This window comes from Onychomys torridus, chromosome 5 (genome assembly GCF_903995425.1).
Source record: "Onychomys torridus chromosome 5, mOncTor1.1, whole genome shotgun sequence".
Classification (NCBI taxonomy): Eukaryota; Metazoa; Chordata; class Mammalia; order Rodentia; family Cricetidae; genus Onychomys; species Onychomys torridus.
The window spans coordinates 73,143,985-73,158,858 of record NC_050447.1 but is presented as its reverse complement, the minus strand read 5'-3'; the positions used below and the strand labels follow the sequence as shown (position 1 = coordinate 73,158,858).

Here is a 14,874-nt window from a genome sequence, read left to right as displayed (position 1 = left end):
GAATTGAGGGCAAAGTGAAAGGCAGAATTAGAGAGAAGGGGGTGAGGTGGAGCCCTGGAGACTCCCTGACCTTCTCCCTAGAAAAAAGTTGTCTAAAATAATGACATTGAAGTTCTGAAGGTTTTGAATACTTTAAAGTAGAAGTGTGGATGTTGGACGTGCAAATGCAAGAGGGCGTGATTCCTCTATCTTTATCTGTTCCTAGGATTTTTAAGAAGTATCTGCTTTATGCATGACTTCTTATTTTGGAAGAAATTTATTCCATTTCCTTTGCAGATATTCTATACTACACTTTGCTTAGAAATCTTAATAATTTCAAAACTATTTGAGAGGCAGAGAGAAGATAGATGATAGAGAGATAGATAGATAGATAGATAGGTAGATAGAATGAGTATAATCAGTGGATTGATTTATCCTAGAGAACTATAAGCAAAGAATGTCTACTGGGAAAACATTTTGAATCTGGCTAGAAATTCACAATAGAAATGAGTAGATGGGAAGGAAAGAGGTACAGATCATCACAATGAAAAGATGATGGGACTGGATATGCTTCTCTGGGTTAAAATGAAAGATGTTTATCCTTTATGTACAGGAAATTAAATTTTATATAAAGTACGGGCAGTCTGGATTTATTTCTTTTACTGGTGTACTTAAATGAGGAACTTCAATATTCAGACCCAGGACATCCTATATAGAAGCTGGTATATAGAAAACAGTCAAAATAAATTATCACAAAGTGTGGGGTAATCATAAAGTTCACATGGAAGATGAACATTTTCAACCCTAAATGACTACTTAAATCTTTTTTTTCTTACGACATTGTTTTGACTCCTTCTTTCCCCTAATGTGGTTCTGGACCCAGTGTCTGTCACTGTTTTCCTCAATGGTAGATCTTTTCTGTTCCTAACCTCATCTTTGTTTAGTCATCATCTAATATCCAAAGAGATAAACAGGAAGTGGTCAGTACAAGACAAGGGAGGAGAAGGTACACATCTCCCTTCTTCCCATGTCATAGCTGGAGCTGCTGCTGCCTCATGCCTGCCTGGGTGTTTGTTCGTCTCATTTATGAGCAAAAGAATGAGATGTATTAGCTTCATAAAGCTATTATAATAAGGTACCCAGGGGGCTGGAGAGATGGCTCAGAGGTTAAGAGCACTGACTGCTCTTCCAGAGGTCCTGAGTTTAATCCCCAGCAACCACATGGTGGCTTACAACTGTCTGTAATGAGATCTGGCGCCCTCTTCTGTATACATAATAAATAAATAAATCTTAAAAAAAAATGGTGCCCAGGGTAGGTGGCATAAGACAACAGGAATTTATTACTTTGCTCTAGAAAGCACAGATCTAAACTCAAGGTATCGACAAGATCATCCCACGAAAACAGTACCCTGGGGAAGAATCCTACATCCTCACCAAGCTGATGAAAATTGTCTGATGGAAATTCTTGGTTTTCGTGGCTTATAGCAGATATGACCTCAACTTCTGCCTCAAAATTTATATGAGTGCCTCCTCTCGGTGTTGGGTTCACTTTCTTTCTTCTTGTGAGGACCTCAGTCGTGTTAGATTTCAGCCCTACCAGTAGTAACCTCTCCTTGCTTGTGATAACATTGCAAAGACCCACCTGTCACATTCTCAGGTTTCTGGTGGACATGAATCTGGGAAACGACTCTACTTACTCCAGGATGTTCTATTCCATGACTTTGGACAACTCTCCTCCTCTGGCTTTGTCTGCTCTCTTGTTTCTGTCTTCCTTAGGAAAATCTCACATTTCTTGCCTTTAAAGTCACAGGCAAAGCCAGTCTCCCAAATTTGTCAGGACTACTGACCTGAACTTTAGAATTTGCAGATTCATTTTCTAGGGAATATGAATGGGTTAGCATTTATCTGTGAGAACGAGAGCACAAGCTAAGATGATTATGGAATGAAGTAAAACATGAGAACCAGGAAATAGTTTACATTGTCATAGTTTGGACCTTCCCTAAATTCCCAGCTTTTCATTGTTAAATCCCATCAAACCTCCCTGGCCAAGAGTGGAACTTCACTCCCTAGTCTTCCCCAGACCTCTCTAGCTCTTCCTTCTCTTGTTGGCCATTGCTAAACTTGCTTGCTTTTAAAGATAACTGAAATTTCCATTCATAACAGAACTCTTCTAATATTGCTTCTGTTGTATCTGACACAAGCTGTGAATTTTAAATTCTGGTACAGAGAATAAAATAAGACTCTTCTATGGATGCTCTGCCTTCAAGTCTTTGTGTTTGTGTGCTTTAAATAAAATCAGCTTCAATAAAACAAACCAGAGGTGAGACAGCCAATTACAGGCAGAGGCACACAGAGGCCTTTTAAGTGATATAAATAAATTGACCTGACCGATGATCCCATTTCAAGGTATAACAGAACAAAAGTTTGCATTCTAGGACATAAATAAATATCTAGTTGAGTATGTGAGCCTTCTCACTTTGTTGTGTTTAACATTTGTTTGTATTGTAGTTGTTTTTACTATACTCTGGCTCTCAAGCTTTGTACCAGCAAATGCTGACTCCTCAGGCATGACCCTCAGGAAGTAGAGAATAGAGTGTGAGGGTACCCTGGAAGCTGCCTTCCCAGTTTTCCTCCAGCATTAGTGGGCTTTGGTCATATTTATTCCATACTGGCACCTCTCCTGACAAATTGGCTTCTGGATTATAGTGTTAGGAAGACACCAAATGTCAAGAGATGACAGTTTGAGTGATCCTGGGGCATAGGAGGGTGACCTGAAACTCTGTGCCTCTGATCATAATTGGCTTAAAGACAGAATATACATAGGAGATCCTCACTCTATTTTTGTGCTGCAATTTAAAAATTCATAGCTTGTTTTAGACAAAACAAAAATAGTATTAGTTAAGTTATTTCATGAACAAAATTTTTAATTATGTATCAAAATAAACAGACTAAGCAACAGCTTTCAACTCTTCCTTGTTCAGAGCCCTGTAGGGCAGTGTGCTTCCTGCTGATAAGGTAAGTGCTTCCTTTCAGCTGATGACTGGGATTTGGAGGAAAAGAAAATCAAATAGATTATTAGTCAATGGTAAAGGTTTTCTAAAGATCAGCTGTTTAAAACTGGAAAAACATGTGAGTCGCTTCAAAGCACTATTGTAGTCCAGTTCAGCTGGTGGCTGTGACATTAACATACTAGACAGTGTCAGATTAGCCTCAAAGTCGATGAAAAGATTTTGCTCCTCTTCCTTTATCTAGGTTGCTGTGGTAATTCTCTGTTTAGTTAGTGACCAGAGCAGCCAGGAGGGTAGTGTACAATGCAGTCATGACAACTATACCATCATCAGGCTGGCATGGCCCAGGGGCTTAATGCAGACAGCACCGGACTCAATAGGGGCAGGGTGTCAGGATAATTGAGAATTTTCCCTAGAGTAGTTCACTAAGTGACTTGGACTCAGAGATCATCTCTAAAGTGAGCATTGAATACTGTTCTTGCCTGCCTCATGTTGTAATGTGCTTTTAAAAAGCATTTTGAAAACTGCACTACCATGTACATATAAGTTTTTAAAACCATATAACTTAATGAACAATGAATTTTATTTCTATTGACAGTTAAATTTTTAGCCAATAATTAGTCCTAGCCCCACTTTTTTTTTTTTTTTAAATAGTGTGTTCCCATATCTACTAAACTCTTGCTAGGAGATACCACATAGTACAAACAGAGACACTTTTTCAAAAACCTTATTTTGACTCTTTTATTAACTTATAGAACAACTCCATGAGTTAGGGACTAATATTCATGGAGCTGGTCTGGAGATCAGGGATGGTCAATTGCTTATCCACGAAGTATCATAGTCAGAATTGACGGCCCCTTTGTCTAATGTCAAAATCCATGTTTGTCCCATATACTAGACTGTTTCTGAAAGTGTTTGCTCTAACATGCTAATTAAAGTTACAAATCTTGCTCTCTATGAAAACCTTTCACAGACCAGGTGCAAGGAGCCTCATCACTGTTCTACTCAATTCCGAACTCTGAAGTTTTGGTTTATCATGCTCTTGTTTCCTCAGCAGTTGACATTTGTGTCATTTTGTCAGCTTCTCCATGGAGAGACCTGGAATGCCTTTTCTCAGTCAGCTTTCATCTATTTCAGTCACAAATATCTAGTTATTGAAAGCCACCCTATTTCTTCTATATTTTGTTATTCATTCGACCACAAACACAGCATGACCACACAGAGGGTATTGGTAGTTTGAAATCACCTCCTGTGTTATTTCCATCTGGATAATTGTCAGTTGTCATGATGTTTTTCTTCTTCAGTATTCCCTTTCTACAGCTTCATGTCCCATACCCAAAGCCACCAATCCAACAGAATGTGACATGGTCATCCATTCATTCTCGTTGGTATTAAGAGCTTTTAAGGGCCGGGTGTAGGGGGAACACCTTTGATCTCAGCACTCTGAGAGGCAGACAGATGTTTATGAAGCTAGCCTGGTCTATATAGTGAGTTCCAGGCCAGCCAAGAGTACATAATGAGACCCTGTCTCAAACCAAAAAAAGAACAAAAACTCTAGAGGGCACCATTCACAGTCTACTTTCTTTAAAAATTAGTACTTCCTGAGTTGGGGCAGCACTGGGACCTGTGCTATTTTCAAACATGCAGCCTTTTCCAAAATTACAAATGTGTGAAGCCATTGTTTTTACACACTAGGGTTCTTGATCACCATTTTATCAAATAAACAACCCCATGAAAAAACCCTTTGAGAGAAGGAGCTGGGGGCTCAGCTAGTGTATCTCTGTGTCTTCCCTTAGGTTCAGTCCATCAACCAATTGAATCCATTGTTGTAAAGTCTACCAGCCAATTGAATCCATTGTTGTAAAGTCAAAATTGACGCATCTAAGTGTCTGCATCCCATTTTCCCATTGTTTCTAATTGTTTTAGACTTCCTTTGCACATAATGGAGTATTAATACAGTGACCCGTCACTGTGCGCTGAAATGATAATACCAGATTCTTGGCTCCAGTACTGCTTTGGAAAGCTAATCAATAAAGTATAAAAACAACTCATCTGTTTTTTAAATAAAAACATTGAAATTAATCTTTACAAATCAAAGTAAAAGCAATAATAGTTTAATGGTATATAATCCTTAAAATGTATGTTCATAAATTTATTTTTAAGAAATATTAAATGTACCTCATTGCTACAGTGACGTTTATCCTAAGGCATATACCAATAATAACTCATTTAATAGGTGAATGGATGAATGGAGGAAACTGGAAAATTATTTTGCTTTTATGAAATTTAGAATAGCAAATATGTAGTCACATCTCTAACGTAATTATCAGAATTGGCTTTATTTTCTATACATTTATGGTTTCAACCACAAATACTACTAAAGTCCATACCTTAATTTGTATTTGATTTGAAATTTGAAGTCAAATCTATTATCTTTTAATATGGTAAACTACAGAAGTAATAATAACATGATGAAAAAAAACAGAATTTGACCGAATTTTCAAGCTTCAACAGTCTCTCTTATTTTTTCCCATAACCACATGTTTTCCTGACAGGATAAAACTGACAGTATTAAAATTTCTCTTCAAAGACACACACACACATACACACACACACACACACACACACACACACACACACACACCCTCACTCACTATTGATGGGAGCATCAAATGATACACTTAAAAACAATATTTTACTCGTATTATTAAGCACACCTTGTTTATTATTGGTCTTGAATTGTAGAAGAGGGTACTGTGGCTCTACAGGGCTGAAACTGCAGCTTCCAAAGCCACACCGGAGTCGAGAATCTCATATCATCCCAGTGCACAGTGATGAGTCAGGGTGTAAGTATCCTGTGAGGTGCAAAGGAATCCACAAGGAAGTCTAAAACAATTGCAAACAACAGGAAAATGGGATGCAGAGGCTTAGATAAGTCAACTTTGTCTTTAAAACAATGGATTCAATTAGCAGATGGACTTTACAACAATGGATTCGATTGGCTGATGGACTTTACAACAATGGATTCGGTTGGCTGATGGACTTTACAACAATGGATTCGATTGGCTGATGGACTTTACAACAATGGATTCGATTGGCTGATGGACTGAACCTAAGGGATGCCCTAGCTGAGCTCCCATCTCCATCTCTCGAAGGACTTTCTCATTGGGTTGTCTATTTGATAAAATGGTTATCAACAACCCTCGTGTGTAAACACAATGGCTTCACACACTTGTAATTTAGGGAAAAGCTCCATATTTGAACATAGCACAGGCCCCAGTGCTGCCCCAACTCAGGAAGTACCAATTTCTAGAGTAAGTAGACTCTGAACAGTGCCCCCTAGGTTGAGCAGATGTACTGAAGAATTGTACAAGCTATGCTGGCTTTAGCTTCAGGAATATTTTCAGCATGTTTTTACAGTAGGAAAAATATTTAAAATATTTCCTAATTTTTGAGACACTTATTTTTAGACGATTCTCCACAGTCTAAATATAATGTCAATATTTTTAGTTTTAAATCTTTTTTTTTTTTTCAAAATGGCATCCTCCTGCCCCCAAAATAAAAGGAGAAACATTTTAAGACATAGGGAAGGTCGTCTGGGAACAAAAGTTCCAAGTGGAAGGAGGGGAAAAGCATGTGAAGAAGATGCTAACTAGCACTCAAGGAACTTTGAGCCAGAATCAGGGCTCCCTCTCTCCCTCCCCACCTCCTGAGTCAATCTCAGGTGTTACAAGCTGGCTCAAACTTGCTTTGTAACTGAGGTTGATCTTGTCCTCCTGATCCTGCCTCTACTTCCCCTTCTGGGATTACAGGGTTACACCACCATGCTCGGCTAGAATCAGGTCCTTCAGTGATTCCAAATCCTGCTGTTAACTCAGGACTCCCACTCTTAGAATCCACTGTCTTCCTCCGAGGTCTTTTCACCTAAAGCTAATGAAGAAAATCTAGATGTGGTAGGAACAAGAACTCAGCATTATTATAGAAATAAAGTAATAAGCATTTATCTTAGAATAAATTTAATAACTATGATTTTTTTCCCCTGTTTTGCCTCTTCTGCTAGGAGTTAAAGCCAGGGGGTTGTACACCCTAAGCTTGTGTTCTACACTTAACTGTACCTTGTACCCTTCTTACTGTTCTATGATGGCAAAATTAAACTGTATTGTAACTTTTCTTCTATATCAGGCATTGTACATTCTCTGTCACTTTGGGTGACCTGAAGGGTTTAAATATGTTCTAGCCACTGTTGCCACTGGGCATTAACTGAGCTTTTTTTGTTCTTGTTCAACAGGCTGTGGTGGGGAGATGTCTGGAGTCACGGGCTCCTTCAGCAGCCCTGGGTACCCTAACAGCTATCCTCACAACAAGGAGTGTATCTGGAACATTCGAGTGGCCCCGGGGAAGAGAATTCAGCTCACCATCCATGATTTTGATGTGGAATATCACTCCAGCTGCAACTTTGACTCCCTGGAGGTAGGAAGTCAGATTGGTTTTCAGCATACTACAAAAGCTAGGGTAGAACTGGGGAGAGCCCACATTCTTTCCAGTGGCTAGGCCTGTTCTATTCTTAGACATTCTAACAAGTATCTCTTCTCTGTGGATAATGTTAGCAGACATATGGGATTAATATGCCAGTTGGACTTCTCTCCTAGTAGTGCCTGTGGGCCTTGGCAGGGGCTGGTTCACTAGGAGGTAAGGACAGCCAGCAGCAATTGGAGAACAGTATGAGCAAAGACCTGGGAAAGGAGAACCAATGAAAGGAAGGAGCCGCAGTGGGCAGGTTGGGTTTAGGCCCTTTGACAGATCCATAGAAGGCTGTTCATTGTTCCCCTATCTCCGGTCCCTGTTGATAAAGACTGTGCTTGAGATCTTCAGCAGCCCACACTTCTCCTTCTGGTCTGAGGGGTCTGGGGAATCTCCCTCAGAGAAAACTCTCTGCATTTGGAAGTCAGTGGGAAGATGGGCCCCAGTACACTGACCACGTGTGCCAGTACTGCCTTCACAGCTGCCCCTGCTGCCTGGGGGTCTGGCCACTGTTCTGCTCAAGGTACAGTAGCAGCTGCTGGAGGGGGCTGTTTTTCAAGTCACTTAGTGTCCCCATCACCTCTGCTATGGAGACTACTCTTTCATATCATTCCACAGCTAATAATATGTAGACTCCACAAGGCTGGGTATTTGGTTTGTTCTGTTTTCCCTTGTATTCATAGTGCCAAACACCCAGCAGAGAATAAGCATTCAATGTTTGTGAGTGAGCAAAAGCATCCACAACTCTAAATAACATGAGGTAATGAAGCACATTTGGATCACAAATATTGTACACAACCACATTCACATTTGGATGTGAATAGTCCTGAGAAAGGAGAGGAGGATTCTGTTCACCTATTATAGTTGTCAAAACCAAGTCTCAAGTTCATGGGCTTTCCTGTGACCACCTGGAAGGTGGCTGTTATAGCCATGGATATTACTTGATAAAGTTTCCAGTTTCATGTGTCTCAGGGCAAAGAAGTGGACCAAAGATACATGGTTATAAATGGACATATAGACAGTTATTAAGAAAAGAAAATGAGAGTGAGTTAGTGAGTTGAGGTAAATGCAGGCCCTTGAGAGTACTGGGCCCCGGCACCCCTTACCTTCACAGGTCATGTACACAGCTCAAGCCTCTCCCACATTTGTAGATCTGGGCTTTACTCTCCTCCACATGGAAGGCCTAAGAAATGAACCCAGTCGCCACTCACTGCTCTATGCAAGCCCAGATAAAATAAGGTAGGGGCGAAGACTGAAAACAATAGAGAGGACTTTATAGGAAAACTTTAACCCTTAAAAGTTATTTGGTAAGAGGAAATGGGGATCTCAAGGCCTAGTGGTGGGTTCAGTCATGAGGAATTACATTCAGCACCTCAGTTACCTCTACAAGGAGGCAATGGTAAGAAAAGGCAGTTGGAGCCAAGAGCAGGATCCTGGTCTTGGGTCAAATTTATACCTTCTCTGTGGTGTCACTGCTACTATGCCATGACTCCGTATTGCTGGAGGGTTGGTATTCAGGAGAGAACGAGGTGCCTCCCAAAATTCACCCTCATAGCTTGAAGAAAGACCTGTGGGATGCTGAAGTCCTTTCTGTACCAACAAGGATACTACTTGATTGCATAAAACCCTTAACACTTACAAAGAGCTGGCAGCTAATTCTTTGTAGCGCCGCACACTGTTCCAGGCTCCAAGTCCTCTGTTTTCATATTCCAGAGTACATGTGATTGGTGCTCACTTGGCAAAATGTAAATGGATTCATTGTGCTTTGGGTCTTGTCACACCCATTACATGAGCAGGCAGACAAGGGGTGTTCTCTGTAAGCAGTTTCAAGAGCACAGGGACAAAATGAGAGACTCCAGGCAGCAAGCAGCCCTGTTGGGGGTAGATGTCCTATGCCAGCTCAAAAATGTCTGTGACAAGAGGGGGCAGCCTGCTTGGCTTTATGCTTATTAGGACAAGCTGATGATTCTGTGGGCTCCCAAGTTCTCCTAAGAGCACAGTTTGAAGGCACATGTCAATGCCTGGAGGCTAAAAGAGGAACTCCTTGGTCTTTTGTACACAAACCTTTTCATATCTCTGCCGGTGCTCAGCTCAGATAGAGAGTTCTGTAGTGAGTTAATGTTGAAATCAGCCTGAGGAGGTTTGGTTTTTTTTTTAAATTTTCTTTCCTTAGTCACTGATAATATATCGACAGTGAGTTTCTCAATCTGTTACCCAGATGGGTGTGTGCTCCAGAAACAAGGCTAACTTTCTCAATTTACACACTCACGTTTCCAATTCTGCTGGGCACAGCCAAGTAGGACTGACTGTCTGTCACAAGACACTAGACTTTCTGGGATCCGCTAAATTTTACTGGGAGCTATCTCTTCCCTTAAAGAATCATAGTCCAGAAAGTGGCCGGTTGCACAAACAACAGCCGGAGAGCTACTCATAACCCTGGAATGCTGACTTGATCTTCCAAATAAATGGAGCTAACAGGGCAGAAAGCGATGTTCACAACAGATGAAAACCGCAGGCTTTGAAACACCCTCCATTCTGGGCATTTGCTAAAAACCCACTTTAATCTCTGATCAGCAGACCATTTCTTCCCCCCACAGAGTTTAGTCACAAACGGGAGTGGAGTGAATCACACCCTGAAATTCTTTCCATCCTTTCCTGCTTTGGCCATGTGCTAACTATCAGTTTTATTTATGGGAACCAAAAAATCGCCATTCTGTTGTTTTGGTTATGGAAATCCCAGGCTGATTTTGTTTCAGTCTCCAAGAATGCTCTGTGCAGACTGGATCGGCATCCCGGGGAGGAAATCCCCACCCTGGTGCAATAAAGCAAGACAATCGCTTGGTGTGGGCAGTTTGCGCAGCCAGGGCCTCTCAGCAATGGTCATTTGTGAGCTGAGACCAGCGCCAGGGGAAGCAAAGAATGTCACAAGTGGCAGTGTTTATTCTTTTGGAGGCTTCTGGGCCGAGCCAACTCATAGCCATTATGTTTGTGATCTCAAGGGGATGCATGAACAGGAAAAACAAAGATTATTTTGCCGACTGGTAGGTTTCTTTGTGAGCACTTAGCGGCGGCCGGTGTTCTCTGGGAATATGTGCCGGTTGCTGTGCTCCTCAGAATGCTGGGGACTGCGTTCTGGGCGGAGGTAGGGAAGACAGATATGGGAAAAGGTTTCTTAACTAGATGAGCTTCCATTCACATGTGCGTTCATGGAAAGGGCCAGCGGAGAAGCCCGGCTTTTCATGGCACTTTCAGGGCCTCACAAACAGCAAATGCTAGTTCCTCCTAATGAAAATAAGCCCAGAGCATCTGCCTGCTTCATTCCTTTGCAATTACTGGGCTTGTGCTCAGCCCTCTGGGCAACAGCAGTTTCTTTTGCTGGAGCGGTTCCTGCCCAGCTAGGGTGGGAGGATGTGGGGAGAGATAATCAGACAAAGAAATCATTAAAGATTCAAGTCATGTACTCCTCCTCCCAAGTAAGTTTCTTGTCCTCACTGTCTCCCCAGGGAACTCTTGAGTGAATTCCCTATCCATCAGCAGAGGACTTGAGAGTGAGCAGGGAAGGGGGGTATGTGGAGGAGCAGAAAGAAAGAGGCCCCACTTGCAGAGGTGAGGGGTTGCTGCCCATGGTGGTCTCACCCAGAGATGCCTTCCTGGCTTTGGCCCTGGATGCTGTGAAGGACTCAGACATCAATATACTTGAAAACTGTCCCCCAAAGTGGTCTGTTTTCTACACAACAACTTTGAGAAGACCTTGAAGATGGGACAGTATCTTCTCTTTAAGTCATTTCGTCCCCTCACCCCCAGTCCCACATACACTTCAGATAAAAATGTCCACTGTGTAAGTTCTACAGGAGGTAGGGCTGAGGAAAGGGAACCCTTTCTGGCAGAATGTACCACTGAGTTGAGGGATTCCAGTCAGACACATAGCTGGGGGAATTTGGAAGTGCCTAAGGGCTGCAGACATGTTTTACAGACTTAGAGGGCTTCTACACAGGAGGTGGGAAATCCTGGCCACACTCTTCAGAGAAGGCATGGAAGAATGCATATCACTCCTGTGATGTCCAAAATACACTTCTGTGGGTTGTATTTTGACTCCCTTTGAAGAAGCAAATCTGTTATGTTTGATTACTAATCTTATAAAACATTCAATTTTCAGGGTAGATGGAATTTCTAAAAATGTAACAGAAAAATCCAAAGCCTTCAGTGAGCTCAGTATTTGTAAACAAAAACATATTTCTCCTGAGACTTACAAGATTTAGAAAATTTGTCTTCATACTGCTGTGTTATATGCAATGTCTCTGTTAGAGAAAGCATGAACTCTCAGATATGTAAAAAAGAAGAAAGCAAAAGATGGGAAGGTGCTGCGATGATGATCTCTGTGTTCCAACTTCACTATTCAATCTGTGAAGCAAATAGGTATTTGGTGGGTGATTGAAATTCGGTCTTCTTAAAGCTGAAGAGTACCTATGAACACTCAGTTCAAATTTATAGTTCATCTTACCCGGAGAGACTAAGTACAATCTCTAGTCATGAGAGTTTCTAAGAGTTGGCTGTACAAAGGCAGCCCAGGAAGGGGCAGAAATGCCTAGCTGTATCTTTTCACTAAAGTCCCTTTCTGTACCTTGTTAGATCTACACAGGCCTTGATTTTCACTCTCCGAGAATAGCTCAATTGTGTTCCCAAACACCATCAGCGATCCCCATGCAGATCTTCAGCACTGGAAATGAGCTAGCAGTCCGATTTAAGACTGATAACACTATAACCAGAAGAGGCTTCAATGCTTCGTGGCTAGCAGTCCCTGGAGGTAAGTGAATAGAGGGAGGTATCCTGAAAGTCTTTGAGCTGAAGCCTAGTTGAATTTTACAAAATTATTGGAAAAAATCATGGGAGTTTATACCCTGATGACTTTGTAACTTCTCGAGTAGCCAGTGTTTTTTGATACATGGTCTTCCTTCAAAATCATGATGTGGTTTAACTTTCTTTGGATATAAATAGGCCAGTCTGTTGTTTGAACTCTTAAAAGGTCTTATAATAAAAAACCCGGAGCCAGATATCAGGGTGAAGAAACTGAAAGATCAGAGAAGCAGAGTAAGCCACAGCCACACACCTCACCAACTCCACAAATCCTCTGACTGAAATCCTGTGTCTTCACCCAAAAGGGTCTCAGCTGAAGTGCCTGAGTTTCTGTCTCCTCATGCCTAATATACCTTTCTCTGCCCAGCAGAATTGAGGGGGTTGTAAAGACTTGTTTGCTGACACATGATTAGTTCCTATTCACCGGGTCAAATCTAAACATCAGTAAGCATCCAGTTACCTCATACCATAGAGTAGACTTTGGATTCTTAGCAAATGTAAGAAATAAGCATTAAATTGTCAAATTCAAAATTAAGTGTTGCAGTGGTGATTTTCTGCTCAAGATCTTAGGTTGTCAAAATAAGTTTCTTGTTGCAGATTTTTTTTAAAATTCCACATTATATCCCAATCTTTTTTTAACAGACAATCACAGGATTGCTGAGGTTAGTGGTGTTCATAGAATGGTTACTATATCACAGGTAGTTTTTTAGTTAATGAGGATTATCCCATTTAATCTTTACAATTTACACTGAGGGAAGTCTATTGTATACCCACATCTGACAGAAGGAAGCTTAGAGAACTTAGTCACTTTCTCATGGTCTCATTTCTATATGCTAGTGAAGAGATGTTACAGGAGGCCATCTTAGGCCACTTCCTTTATGCCAAGGCAGTGTGGCGCTATGTGAAATCTCTCTTAGGGTGAATTACATATTAATTTATATGGAGAGTATTAAGATTAGTCCCACTGCCAGAAAACAGTGCTGAAATTTCCTATCAGTTGTTTGTATTATCATAAATCCAAGGAACAATGATTTACACGGATAGACTTTTCATTAACAAATATTTGAAACATTGTAAGAATTAAACACAGCTTGAGTAATGCACTTTATTTAGACTATTAACAACTTCAAAGGCAGACATTAAGTAATTTATGACATTATGTGCTACTGGACCATCTAGCATTTCAAAGGCAAGGATGATTCTTATGCTGTTTTAGAGAACATAGGGATACTTTATGGACTGTGAAAAAATGAATCCATCTGTATTTATTTTTGCTGTTATATTTTTTGAGACATGATTATATTTAGACCATAGTAAGCTTTCCAAATAGTAACAGATAACTTTGTACTGCTGGCCCTCCTGTCTCTACCTCCTGAATACTGGCATTATAGGATGCATGACTGTGCATAGTTTATGCAGTGCAGTGCTGGAGTTTGAACCCAGGTTCTTGTGAATGCTAGGCAAACACTCTACCAATTGAATTATACCCTCAGCCACAATATTATTTTAATTAGCATTGGCACCAATATTTATAGTATCTGAAATATTTTACTCATATTATTCATATTCCCTCGTTTATCTTGAGATGAATGAATTAAAATGGGTATTTCGTTCTTTAAAGTTTTAGCATAGAGCCAAAACAGTAGTCAAACCAAGTAGGAGTCTGGTCATCTGGATGTGGTTAGAACTAGATGACGTACAGTTCTGTATAACAGGGATTCCTCTCATGGATGGACTGGATTTTCTATTTGCAGGTTGTGGTGGGGTTTTCCAGATTCCCAGAGGAGAGATTCATTCTCCAAATTACCCCAATAGCTACAGTGCTAATACTGAGTGTTCTTGGACCATTCAAGTTGAAAAACATCACCGTGTTCTCTTGAACATCACTGAATTCGACCTTGAAGCCGTAGATTCGTGTATTATGGTAAGTGACACAAATTTCAAACATCATTTCCATTACAATGTGAGCTAATTTTGAGGATGTACTTAGTTATGGATGTTTTCAGTGCCAGGGTCATAGGAGAACCAATTCCTAGCAACTTTAAATATAAGGACGCTGTATTTTTGTTTGTTTGTTTTGCTTAAAATCTGATCGAGGTGGCAGATACAGAGGTTTGCTCAGCAACGGCATCCCTACTCTAGCATTATTAGCTTTTATTTTATTTTATTTTTTTGCTTCATATCAAGAAATAACTTCAATAGCCCTATCTCAGTCCATTATCTGGGGAAAGGAAGAAGGGACAGTGTGTGTGTGTGTGTGTGTGTGTGTGTGTGTGTGTGTGTGTGTGTCTGTCTGTATGTATGTATGTATGTATGTTGTATGTATGTATTTGTGTGTGTACAAGGAAAATTTTCTACAAAGCCTCCTTATGGACATGATGGTCACAAACTAGGTCAGGGAAGCCCACTGTGAGATTTATCATAACTATCTTAGATGGGTTATCATTAGACTGGTCATAAGTAGTTTAGATGGATTATCATTAGACTTGTCATAACTGGTTTAGATGGGTTA

The 14,874-nt window shown here is 40.7% G+C and overlaps 1 protein-coding gene across 2 annotated transcripts in view; it reads left to right on the top strand.

The window, feature by feature from the left end:
- The window catches only part of Cubn (cubilin), a 222,821-nt gene that overhangs the window by 98,307 nt on the left and 109,640 nt on the right, over positions 1–14,874 (top strand). For both annotated transcript variants that reach the window (XM_036188531.1, XM_036188530.1), the window contains exons 29-31: positions 7,276–7,457; positions 12,138–12,312; positions 14,117–14,286. In XM_036188531.1, coding sequence (XP_036044424.1) covers positions 7,276–7,457; positions 12,138–12,312; positions 14,117–14,286 — 527 coding nt within the window. The remainder of the gene's footprint in view (positions 1–7,275; positions 7,458–12,137; positions 12,313–14,116; positions 14,287–14,874) is intronic.